Genomic DNA, 13,019 nt, shown 5'->3' with positions numbered 1-13,019 from the left:
CTTCCATTCTCATCCCAAGGAAAAGCAATTTGTTATGTTTTTCTTCCCCAGCTTCTTGTTTCACAACTGTGAGAAGCCCATCTCCTCCGATCGTGCAATCAGTGCAGGGTTCTTGGTGGGAACTGCAACATGTGGGTTCCTGTAGGTCACAGCATCTGTACAGTGATGCTCAGCGTATTTGTGCAAGGTCAGTACACAAGTGCTGCCTTTGGGAACGTGCACAATGCCACATTCACGGGAAAACTTAGTGTTCCTGCAGAAATCTACCATGCTGACTCACGACCCAGAGATTTTGTAACTTGTTGCTGTGATAAGCCTGTGATCAGGCTCCTTTCTAATTAAGCAATCGCGTTCTCACAGTGTGCTTTTAGCTTCAATATGTTACTTGCTGTATAGATGTCTTCTAATCCTCCACGCTGACATCTTTCCCAGGCTGCCAATGCAAAACAAAGTTCTGGATCTTCCCCCCAGGCACTTCCTGAAACCTTTTTTTCCATCATTACATAAGGTGCTGGGGTGCTCTTTCTTTTAAGCTTGCCATCTGGATGCCGCTCTTGATTTTGTCTGTCTTCAAGCATGTATATTCAGGCTGGAATGCAGCCTCTTGCCATGTAACGGCTCTAAAAGTTGTACTTCTCAATCGCTGCACCAAAACTTTGGCCACTTTTTCACCATCTCACATCTTGACGTTTTGAGTTGCCCCCTCTCTATCACAGAGAGGGAGCTGAGACTGGCACAGCTGCCCAGAGAAGCTGTGAGTGCCCCATCCTTGGAGGTACGCAGTGCCAGGCTGGATGGGGCCCTGGGCAGCATAAGCTGGTTGGGGGCAGCCCCACTTATGGCCGGGGGCTGGAACTGGGTTGGGTTAAAGTTCCTTCCAACACAAGCCATGCTGTAATTCTATGGTTTCCCAAACCAAGGTCTTGCTGCAAGATCTGCTGGGTCTTTGCGGAGCGCTGTTTGGATGCAGCTATCAGTAACACAAACTGCTCACCTGCCGCTGCCCATCTCTTCTGTCATCTACTGCTTTATTTGTCAAACCGGGCAGTGACCGACACAAAGAATTTAACAGTAACAGGTTTTCACAGTGGAGTCTTTGTTAAAGCAATGGACGCCGGTGTTATTTGTTTTAAGCCTTCAATGTATCTGCTCACTCGGAAAACCTTCCTCTGAAGTGCAATTCACAGACTGGATGGCCTCAGCGGCCCCAACAGCTCTTTGAAACAATGCCTATTGAAACCGAAAGCTTAAAAGATAAGGGAAGAATAAAACGTTCGCTTCTCTGTATCCTCAGACCAAGGGAACCCAATACCCTGTAGCAATCGTTCGCACAGAGAGACCGCTGAGCTCCTGGAACTCGGCGATGCCCTGAGCGGGGCCGTACGGTCGCAGAGCCGACAGCTCCTCGCTGCGTTTCTATTAAAAGCGGACAAACAGACCCCAGACAAACCACGCTCAGGACGGAGGAGAGCGGAGCTGTCCCGCTGTGCCGAGCGCTCGGAGGCGGCCGTGACACCGTGGCGGTGAGGCGGGGGTGAGGGCAGCTCCCGGACGCGCGGCTCCGAGGAGCGGGAAACGGCGGGGCGCGCAGCCGCCAGCCCTAACGAGGCGCGGGGGGAACGCGGCCCCGAGCCGCGCCGCAGAGGGGGCAGCGCGGCCCTACGGGACCGGGAGGAACCCGCCGGCGCCCGAGGCCACGCCCCCCCTCATGTATATATTCACGCTCATTAGCATGGCTGATGACGCGGCCCCGCCCCCCGGCGGCCATTTGTAGCCGCGGCGCCCTGGCTGCGGGGGCGGGCGGCGCTCCTTTCGCTCCGCTCGGCGCTGCTCCTCTCGGCTCGGCGCTGCCGCGCTGCGGGGCGCTCCGTTACCCGCGCTGTGCCGGCGGCGCGCTCCGTGAGCAGCGGGGCTCGGGGCCGCTCGGAGCCGAGCGGGCGGCGGACGGCAGGGAGGGAAGGCGGCGGCGGCGGCGGGCAGGGAGGCGCCGGACCTGGCGGCGCTGCCGCGCTCGGCTCCCCCCGGCTCCCCCATGGCCGCGGGCTGCAGGGACGGCCCGGGGCAGGAGAAGTACCGGCTGGTGGTGGTGGGCGGCGGCGGCGTGGGCAAGTCGGCGCTCACCATCCAGTTCATCCAGGTGAGGCGCGGCGCCGGGGCAGCCCCTCTCGCGGCGCCGGGGAGGTTCCGCTCCGCCCGGCCGCGGCGCCGGGGCCTGGGCGCTGCCCGGCGCGCGGAGCCGGGGCGGAGGAAGGCCCGGAGGCGCCCCGTGCTGCCGGCGGGAGGCGGCGGCGCGACCTCGAGGGCCCCCCGGGAGGGCGCTGCGGGAGGGAAGGGGCGGCAGCCGCCTCCGGCCTGGCGCTGCCCGCGGCGCGCGGGTGGGGCGGCGCCGGGGTGCGAAGCGCGTCCCTGCGGGCGGCGGGGCAGGGCAGGGCAGGGCGAGCCGGGCGGCGCGGCTGCCTCGGTGCCGGGCTGCGGCTTACGGAAAGATGTGAGGAAAGGTGCGCGTCCAGGGAGGGCGCTCGGTCTGCCCCTCTGCCGTACCGCTGAGGCTTACCTCGGTGCCGTGCTGCGACGCGCCTTCAGGCTGAGCTTGGGGCACGCAGGTAGCTGGCGCTTCGAGAGCTTGGCTTCCTGGGAAGCTGTTGCAGACGGAGCGCTGAAATGGGACCGGCTGCCGTCTTTGTAGCTGTGTGCGGCAGCGGGTACCGCGTGTGGCAGAGCGCGTCCGTCCCTGCTGCTGCTCTGGGGGCTGCTCGCTTCCCTGGCTCGGAGCGCTGCTAACGCGACGCGGTGTGGTCGCTTTGGATGGCATTGCCTGCGTGTTCCTGAGGGCATCCGGGCTGGTGCGAGAGCAGCGTGTGTGGCTGGAGGTCGGTTCTCCGGTGCTGCTGTCTTGGAAAAAGCTGCTGAATGAGTTTGTGGGATCCCTGGCTGCAGCGTGGCTTTTGGATAGTCATTTCTAGCGCAGGAGGAGGCAAGGATTCTGCTGAGTGCTGTACTGGTGTCTGCGGGCACTCACGTTGAAACTTTCTTAAAACACAGCTCAAGATGCACACGTATGGAAGTAAAAGTTTTGTCTCAAGAGCTGCTGTCCGTGCTCCTCTTCCAGAGGAGATCTGTGAAAGAGGAATCTGCGTCTTCCTGTGTGAGGAACTCGTCAAAAAACTCGCTGAAAAAGAACTGTTTCACTTTAAAAGAGCGGTGTCAGAACAGCACTGTGGGGCTGAGCTGGTGCGTTCAGAGTGAATTTTCCAAAACAACTTATTGTCAGCTTGTATTACATTATCTGCGTTGTTTTGCCCTCTCAGCTGCTTTATCTTGATGTGAAATCTTGCCACTGCAAAGTGATCTTTAGCAGGAAACTTGGCCTCTGAACAACCTGAGAAATAACTGGGGAATAAAGACCCTCTGTGTGGAGCCTCGGAGGCCTTAGGGACTGGTGCTGTGTGTTTTCTGTACTTGCTGCATTGCTGTGGACAATAGGAAATGAAGCTTGATGTGTTGTTTCTTGGCTAGGGAATTTTCTTGAGCTCTTAATCCTTGTGATGGTGTCAAGTGTGCCTGATGCCATGCATCCACTGCTGTCCTTCCTGCGTGGTGACTGTATTGCCAAACATGTTGTTTTCCTTTTAGGACTGTGTAGAAACTTCTCCAAATTGTTTGAAAATTGATTACAAGAGGGTCACATGCCTCATTGCTGGAATTTCTCAGGATTAAGTGGCCGACTCGTCGTTGCCTCACTACAACATGGCTCAGTGCTGGGTTTGGCCACGCGACAGGACTTGATGTCAGTGAGGGATTTCAGCTCTGTTTTGCTTCGCTATTGCTGGTGATAAAGTGTGGTCGTCACCATCTCAGTTCTGAAGCTCTTAAGGAGGAACCTTCTTGTTGGTGAATAGTTCCCGCTTAGGTTTGTTTCCCTGTGCTTAACTGGAAGTGCTTCGGGCAGTTGTGCTTCAGGGCTGCTGGTTGCTTCCAGATAAACAGGGCTGTTGTGCTCAGCTGTGGTGGGAAAGCATGTGTGCTAGTATACCTCGCCTCCTTTGGAGGACTAAGAGAGGATCCGTATCTGAAAATAGGAAATGGTTCCCTCTCATGCGGTGAAATAAGTAAAGGGGAACTGAGGCTGCAGGCAGAACCAGTTGGGCGCCTCTCTGTCACCAGCCCTGGGATCTGCCTGCCCAGTGCATCCCTCCTGCCTTGCCCAGTGCCCGTGCTGGTGGCATGGTGAAGCTGGGCCTTGTGGTGGCACCAGAGCCTCCTGGCCTGGGTGCAGCATCCTACATGAGAGCGTCAGTGGTGACTGTGCTCAAATTTGGGCTGAAACAGCACAGTTTTGGTCCCTCAGCCGAAGCTCTTCCAGTGCATGTGAGCTGTTCAGAAGTTCCTCTTGTGCTTGGAGAAGCTGTGGGGTGCACGTTTGCAGATGAGGGCCGTCTGTGTGTGGTGACTGGTATGCGCCTCTTGGCCCTTCCTCCAGGGAGATAAACAGAGCTGGGTATTAGTGCTGGTGGGACAGGATTCCATCCTGGAAATTCACAATCATTTCCTCTAAATCAGGATGTGATATATGAACTTTCTGCTGTCCAGTCTGCATGCTGTTAGGACAGGAAGTGGAGAAGTTGTAATTGTGGAGTAGATGGCCCCTGCCACAGCCATAAACCTTAGGAAAGCCCCGGTTAATGGTAGTTCAACTTCATGCCACAGCCTTTTAAAACTAAGCGCCGGAGCTAAGCATTCCTACTCTTAGTTAAACAATAAACAAATAATCCATCATGCTGAGATCCCAGAAGAGGCAGAAGCCTTTTTTGCAGGCAGCCGAGGCATTTGGGAGCGCGAGCCGTGCGGGGCGCACAGCTGTTGCCGCAATAGCTCCTCTCCAGCTGTCATGCAGAGGTCTGTCACAAAATACCCCACATTCCCTTCTAACTCAGCCCTTTGTAATATTCAGGTTTCCACGCTCAAAGGGACTGCAGCCTCGCAAGTACTTAATCACCCTCTGCATACTTCTTAGCCTGCAGTTGCCATTTACTTCATGCTTTTTTTGGTTAGCTGGATGGCCGCGCTGCTAGTTTCAGCAGCACACAGCAGGAATGCCACTGATGTTCTATGCGTCCAAGTATCTGCTCTGCAAAGCTGTGGCTGCCTTTGGTCAGAATTGTTAAAATAATTTGTCATGTTCTTCTTCCTTTTAGTTTAGGTTCTGTTCTGTTTGCATGCTGAGCAACCTCCCCTGGCTCCCAAGGGTGAATATCTCCTGAGAATGTGTTGGTTTGAAAACCTTGAGGTGGTGTTGACTGGATGCAGTTCCTTCAGTGTGGCTGAGCTCAGCTTGTCAGTCAGCTTCATGCTAAATGTGGTAATGCATGAATGTGTTTTAGGCTGGTGGGACAATTCATGCAATATAAAAGTGTATGGGGATCCTGTGATTGTTTTTTGTGTGTGTGTGTGTGTGTACTGACATCATGCTGTATTTACAAGTGAAAATTTGCAATAGTAATAGTAAGTTTCCTACTGCTCTTCCAGCTGTCAGTAACCAGTTCTGATTGGAGCTGTGCTGGCCACTTTACTCAACAAGCAAGCAGAGCAAACTGGGGGTAGGTAGCTAATACCAGGTGTTGCTCTGAAAGCAAGCATATATGGCTTACAGATGGGTAGTGAGCAGCTGTCTGGATATGCTTTTTCTTCTCTCTTCCAAACTACAGTTTTCACCAGAACATTAGTTCTCAGTACTAGAAATACAAGTAGGGGTGAGTCGACTCTGTGTATCTTTTATTTGATGGAGATGTTGGGTGAAAAAATGGCCTTGTTCTCAATTTTAAGGTGAGGCTCTAAAATAGCACAGTAAAGCAGATGGAAAAAGCAACAACTGAAATGCAGCTGGTGTCCACTCTGGGAGTTGGACAGACTCCACTGTCTGACTGTCCTGTGCCACCTGTATGTGCTGTGCTTGAGAGTTTAAGCCTCTCTCATTCCTGGGTATTCTGATGAACTGCTGCTGACAGTCAGAACGTGTTCCTTGAGTGAGCCCATAAAAAAAAAAAATCAAGGAATAAAATGTCACAGATTCCAGGCTGTGGATTCATATGGGGCTATGCTATAACTGTATGCTTACATTGTGGTAAACAGCAGGGTCGTATTACAGTGAGCAGTGTGGTGTGATGCAAGGTGGCAAAACATGATTCAGGGAACGAGTGTCTTTGTGTTGGCATCCACTGAGGTTAAAGGTGGCATGCGTGTGTGTTGCAGAAGGTGGGAAATGAAAATCCTAATCCAAACAAAACCCTTGTGATGCAGTCACCTGGAAAAATAAGGGCCTGTTGTTTCTCTTGTGAAACCTGAAGCCTTGGCTCCACGCTTTCCAGAGTGCTGCCACCAGAAAAAGGTTTGTATTGCTTGGTTGTAGATCTGCAGCCTGGCAACTGAAGTAATTAACTGCTGGCCTAACTTGCTGGCAAAGATGGGTTGAAAGCGTGCCAAGAGCTGCTGAGAACTTGGTGCGATACCCCACTGTTGCTCCTTGGTGGGGCTGAGTGGTGCAGTCCCTCACCACAGAGGTGTCTGCAAGGCAGGCACTGGGGCTCTGCAATGGTACAATGCATCGTAACTTAGCCAGCAGGGATGCCATGCATCGATCTACTTAGAAGGGACACGATGAAAGCAGCTCATTAATAAGTGAGCTGTGTTCAGAACTGGGCACGCTCCCTTCCCAAAGTGAAATTCCTTTGAGATAGCTTGAAACTCGTTGCAGTCAGAAAGCACTCTGTTGTGTTGTGCAGCAGTCACTTGCACAGTTAGTTGGTACTGCTGTACTGTTGGTTGCTTCCAGCGCCACTTGCACAAGAAGTGCTGGCAGAGCATCCCAGGCTGGGTGCCCTTTGTGCTCGCAGGGTGAACAGCAGCGCTGGCACAGAGCCCTGTGCCCCAGCCATCTGGGAGGCTCCTGGCCTTGGCTGGAGCTCCAGACTGTGCTGCAGGCTGCAGGGGTGGCTGCTGCAAGCACGGCCCTTCTTCTGGGGTGTGTGAAGGGTAGAGATATTCTGCTTCAGGATACCTTATGTTTACATAACTTGTTGGCATTTACCAATAACGTTAGCAGCTCCTTGAAGTGCAGTAGGATAACTACCAGCTTTGGTAAGTGTCTAGCTGGTAGGAAGCTGGAATTGTGCAGATCTTCCTGAATTAGTTTGTTCTCAGGTCTAGACCTGTGTGATGCTACTGAGTCAGTCCTCATCACTCACGCTGCTTATCCTGCTGGCTTGGTAGTCTTGTGCTTTCTTAAGGCCATAACTACTGTGAAAATGTAATACCCAGGTAGATACAGTGTGTATTATGAATGTCTTCTGTTTCAAGAAGAATGTAAAGCCAACCCCGGCTGAAATCCTGTTTGTAATTGCTCCTTGTCTCTTGACTTTCCCCTCGTACTTTGTGTATAACACATCCCCAGGTGTCTGGATGTGACTGGGTTCACCCTAGACAAACCTTTAATGGAAGGGGTAGAGTGGATGGGATCCAGATCAGGTAACTTAGTTATAACTAACACCCGTAGGTGCTGTTTGCCACATGTGGTTACTGGAGTTTTGCTTTAAAATGGTGATGGATAGAAGTGGTAAGCTGTTACTGCAGGTGTGGGGAGCTGCCTTCTAGGTGTTCCTGTATGAGCAATGAGTGGGGCCCTCCCTGCTGGCCTTGAGCTGTGTTTTTCTTTCCAAAGTGATACATGCCCTATCATCTTGAATTTTTTTTCTCACTTTCTTTTTTTTTTATCTCATGTTCTTTGCTGCTGTTGTTCTGTCTCACAGCTTTGGTTGCTGCTTGCGTCCGAAATAGCCTCTAAGTCCCTCAGGGGGGAACAGGTAATATAAAGAGAGGAACGATACTTCCTCTCATAACTTAATCACTTCAAGTAGGTAGCAGGCAGAAAGGATATTTACTTCAGCTCTTTGCTTTGCCTTGTCTTAATTATGACATGCTGTGTGTATGCTTTAAGCTGGGCACATGCCAGTGTCAGTGCCAAAGTTGCTGTGTGCTCCGTGGCGAGCAGGGCTGCTTCTAGGTGAAGCTGCCATAAGGGTGAAAGCACTGTTGGTACAGGTGGGTTACCTACAGGAGGGTTGGGGGGGAGTGCAGCACAGGGGCTTCTGCTGTCTGGGTGAGGAAAGGTCACACATTCGTGTGTTTATCTAGTGAGCAACTGAGCGCTGTGCAACACTGCCTGGCAGTGAGGTGAGCTCACAGCTTCTGATCTGCCGCAGGTGGAGGAAAAGCTGTGGGGCTGTGCTGAGCTGGGCGGTGTTGGGAGGGTTGTACCACGCTTCTCTTGTTACATGGGGAGGTGCTGTGAGCTCTGGTTACAGGCTGAGATCCCGGGTGAGGGCAGGTTGCTGGTAGGATCTGTGTGACTTACGTTGTGCTGACGTGTGGCACAACTGTGCCAGGAGTGTGTTGGGTGATGTGTGTGGAGCAGGGGAGGTGGCAGCGACATGGAGCCTTACCTTGGTGGTGGTGGGAGCAGCAGCCAAAACTTGAGAAGAAAAGGAACTCCTCAAGTTCTCTGCGACTCCTGAAACCCTCAGAGTTAAAAATAACCAGGGAATGTTTCTGGCGGGGATCGGTTACGCTGCCTGCACACAGCTCTGGCTGGCAGTGGTGTGAGCTTAGCCAGACCCACAGCATCTTGTTGGCTCCATCAGGGCAGGGGTTGTCATCTGCGGGGTGTGGGTGTGGGAGGGTTCTCCCACCTGGGTGGGAAGGGGGGTATTATGCAGCAGGATCCCTTTCAGCATGGAAGAGAGAAAGCATTAGCTGCTGACAGCAGTGTGCATTAATCATTAACTTGGTATTTGCTCTGACACATCTGAGTGCTGTAGTTTGAGAGAAAAAGATCTTTATGCAGAAGGTCTGTGCAAAGCTTTATTTCTCTGCAGATAAACCTTAGGCGTACATGTTTGGGACTATAGTGCCTGTCACCTTCCTCAACTCAAGCCAAAAAGCCTTCCCTGAAACTTCTGAGGAAATTAGCCAGTGTTGGTCTGAGCATTCTGTGACTGTAGTGATTGAACATGCTGAGTCTCTTGTTCTATTTGCTAGCAAAAGATGAAACTTCAAAATAATTGCAGTTCCTTTAGCACTTTTCTGGCAAAACACACTTCCTCAGATCATAGCACAGAACGTCTAGAGTATTCTTAACTTATGCTGATAGAAATCTACAAGCAAATTTTGAATGTTTTTGCTTTTTCTGTGGCAAGTGGACCATGAAAATGGTAGGATGCCAGTGATAAGTCAGTGTGAAGAATCTGGTGTCTTTGGATGGAAAAGCGATCTGTTAAACATCTTCTGCTATTGGACTCCCTCTGTGTAAGGGAAGCAAATGGGATTACAACAGCACGTTCTGCATGCAGCAGGGTGTTTCTAAGTTGTGCATTCCTGGTAGTATTTCAGTGTTTGTCTTTCCTTCTAAGGTTCTTTGTAATCATGCAAAAAAAAAAGTGCTGATAATGGACTTGCATCTGTGATATGCTGAAGGGGGACATACTGTTAGAAATGTGTGTAAGGTTTTCTTCTGCTAGCTCCCACCAGTATGTCTGCATTAGCAAAATAACAGTGGTGGTGTATTTAGAGGGATCTCGGCTTTGTGTTAAACAATAAAGCAATTATCAGGCTGTTTTTCATACTTGTCTTGCATTTTCAGTTGCTGCTTTGGAGTGTTTCTAGCTGTTGGTCTTCAGAGTTCCCTGGAACTTTGCACTTTGCATGTTGTTCTGCTGCCTGCCCACTGGGCCCTGAGCAAAGTTATCATAACTGCGTACCCTGATTGAGATTTCCAAAGCACAAACATATGCTGTGCCATTTAGATTTCCCATACGCTGCTTTTCCTTCACCTGATGTCCCTCATCTTTGTGAACTGGCTTCTTGCCTTGCTGGGAGCTCTCAGCTTGGATGTTCTGGGGATGGGGGAGCATCCTTGTGCCCAGCAGAGTTCTGTAGGCTGTGTGCTGAACTGAATGATTCCCAGGCCCTCAAGTTGGAAGGTGAGCCTGTATGAAGCCAAAGTAATCCTTAGCGTGTAAGCAGTGTAAGAGCACTAAAATGAGAAGCTCCAAAGAGTGGAAATGCATCTTATCTCTGTCTCTTTAGGGACAGGTGGTGGTTGTCTGCTTCTGCCAGGGGGATGTTGCCCACTATCTGTGTCAGTGGGATTGCATGGGGAAAGAGCCTTAAACCTTAGCAGTTGCCTCCTTTGTCCCCGACCTTATCTGCCTTTCTCTAAGTAGGTTGCATTCCTCACATTTTTAATAATGGCTTCCCCTCCTCCTTAGCTGCTTTGCCTTGTGTCATGGGGCGCTGTGAATTTTTAGACTTGTGCTCCAGGAACCCTCTCCAGGAAAGGAAACTGAATGATCAAATCATTCTGTTTGGAGCAGAATTTGCAAATCATCTACTGTGTGCGGAGTGAGTCCAGTGTAGTGGTGACTTAGGATCTTAAAATCCAGTTGAGTTTGTACAAAGGCAGGGATTTTGCTCACGGTTTAAGGGTTTTTGTAGCCTGAGACAAAATTGCACTTGGGTTTTCCTGCTTGTTTTTGTTTTCAATTTACAGATACTCATAAGAGAATAACCAGAAGCTCTGCATCTCATGCAGTGACCTCCTGTGTGAGGGGAAGTGGCGGTGATCTGGGAGAATGAGCTCAGCCTGCCTGTGGGAGATGAACAGCTTCAGCTTCAACCGCTTGCCTCGGCCTTTGGGGTCTGACGGCCATTTCCTCAACCTGATGCACTCACACCGTCAGGGCCAGAGCACATCCAAAGAGGACTTTGTTGTAACTCCATTTCTTAGAATGGCATCAACATGGTACTAGTGCAGCCTTGCTTCTGTTTGACAAGTTTGTGATGGACACAGCCCATCTAATAGCTTCTGAGCTCTGGTGATTGCAGAAGGTTTCTTTTTATATGTGCACAGAAGTGGAGCGTAGAAAACTTAGGGTTCAGATCAAAAAGTTTTTTAATGCTGGAAGAAGGCCTTTAGTTGATGGCATGTGTTCTGTCTGTGTGAGTAACTTAATGTTGGTTTTGCCATTAGCTGATGGCTGCAGAGCTCTGTGCAGTAATGTTTTGCTGAGAGACAAGGTTCTATCCAAATTGGCTAAGGAAGAGTTAAGCAACAAGAAGATAAGGTGACCTGAAGCCTTTCTTGTCATACTGATGGACTGGCTGTCCTGAAACTTCATCAGTTACTAAAAGTCTGAATAGCACTGAATAGTCCATTATTCTGAGTATGATGAAGTTGAAGAACCTGTTTTTAATCTATAAAAACGAGAGAAACTAATGTGCTTTCCTGTGGTTTGGGTGCAGAGGGCTGGCTGCTTGTGCATTCCACGCTGTTTTCTCTTCACTGAATGCCTTTACCACAAGATCACTACTTGGTAGAATATGGGAGCGGAAATAGCAGTAGGGTATGGTTTTTCTTTTTTCTAAAAACCAAAGAGAACCAACAAAAACAACTGATCAACCCCCCTGCATTCTAAAACCCTCTCCAAGCAAAGAAATTAAAGGTCTCTGCACACTGCTCACACATTTAAGATGGCCTTTGCTGTGTTCCTGCCTCTATGCATTTAATCAGAGCATTTGCATGAGTTCTTGCTTGCTTGAGAAGATGATGAAATAGTGGCACTTTTGACTTATTTAAGGCTATGTTTGTTTGTGCATGCAGTATGTGATCAGGAGGAGGATTGCGTGGTGTTATTTGAGTTTGGAGTTTTCTGTACAGGTGATTTTTGTAATGAGAAGTCCTTTTTTTTTGATGGCTAACTTTTTCTTCAGAGTGAGGTGTTCTGAGCTCTTTCTGAGAAGGTGCATAGTAAAGGTACTTCTCCAAGCACTGCTGAACTGGTACAGTACTGGGGGACTGCAGCAGGCTGCAAATGTGAGCAGTGTGGTACGAGTGCTTCCCTTCTGCACGTGGTAGGAGTGGAGCTGGAGTAATTTAGCTCAGTTTCTGTAAATATGAACCTGCTCCAGATGGAGTACCTGAACTTGCTTTGTTTCAAATGGTTTTACCAAAGAATGTCCTGGATTGTGGTCTTACACCTTAGGGTGGCAAATTCTCTTGCTGCGCTTTCTGCGCTGCAACACCAAGTGGTGCTTGGACTGTGGCATGCAGATATGGAGTAGGGAGTGTGTGAATTGCTTTGAACTGGGCTGAAAAGCAACTGGAAAGGGTTGATGCTTTAAAAGCAGGAACTTCCCTCCTGGAAAACCTGGTGGGACCTGCCAAGCTGGGAGGATGAACCAGTGTAATGGCGCTGACTACAGCACGTGACAGAGTAAGTTTAAATTGTCATCTCAGGATAATGAGCAAAAAGGATCTTCTTTGTAAGTCATTACTAGCCTCTATAGAAACCTTTCTGTGCTGGATTCATACCAGTATCTTCTTTCCCAAGCTTGCTATCTGCTCCGATACTGAGTTACGATATATAGGTTTAAGTGACTTGTTCTTAAAGAAAAAATATCTCAGTTACGAACAAATCACTGCATTTTCCTTTTGGCAGTGTCTGCTCACAGAATCTATCCTGAAGAAGGTACTTTATTACATTCAGCTTTGATTATGAGTTAGTAGACAAAATCAGAGATTCAGAACAGCAGGTAGCGGAATCAATTTGTCTTAAGCAAAGAAATATGAATAGCGTGATCAAGTTTATCTTTAACAAACACTTTTCTTGTCGTAAAGAGTTGTCTTCATGGCTTAGCTAATATGTTTACCAAAACTTTTCGTGACCTGTGTCCATGTGGCTCACACCTGTGTTTTCCACTTAGTGATGCTTTTCTCCTTCACTGCTGCCTCTAAAGGAATGTGATACAGAGAACTCGGCGTGTATCCTCTGATGCAAATGAATGAATCATGTGCCCTGCCTGCTCTGTTCAGACCAAAGGCAGTTCGTAAGTTTAGAAAACAAGTTTATTTGAGAACTTATGTAAATTTTTGTCAGAATGAGAGTGTGAGGGGACAGAAGGGAAACCAC

The 13,019-nt window shown here is 49.9% G+C and overlaps 1 protein-coding gene across 3 annotated transcripts in view; it reads left to right on the top strand.

Moving 5' to 3' along the window:
- The first annotated feature begins 1,385 nt into the window (after positions 1 to 1,385).
- RRAS2 (RAS related 2) overlaps positions 1,386 to 13,019 on the top strand; it is a 36,283-nt gene continuing 24,649 nt past the window's right edge. Inside the window, exon 1 of one of the 3 annotated variants that reach the window (XM_031614091.2) lies at positions 1,386 to 1,523. Coding sequence is in view for 1 of the 3 variants with exons in the window: in XM_031614089.2 (XP_031469949.1) it covers positions 2,033 to 2,137 (105 nt within the window). In the remaining 2 variants the exon portion in view is untranslated. Of the gene's footprint in view, positions 1,524 to 1,767; positions 2,138 to 2,454; positions 2,604 to 13,019 lie in introns of those variants that run through there. The other 2 variants (XM_031614089.2, XM_031614090.2) reach the window with 2 other exon arrangements.

This window comes from Phasianus colchicus, chromosome 5 (genome assembly GCF_987193195.1).
Source record: "Phasianus colchicus chromosome 5, bPhaCol1.hap1.1, whole genome shotgun sequence".
In the NCBI taxonomy this organism is placed as follows: domain Eukaryota; kingdom Metazoa; phylum Chordata; class Aves; order Galliformes; family Phasianidae; genus Phasianus; species Phasianus colchicus.
The sequence above is the reverse complement of the archived record's forward strand: the minus strand, read 5'-3'. Positions and strand labels throughout refer to the sequence as shown.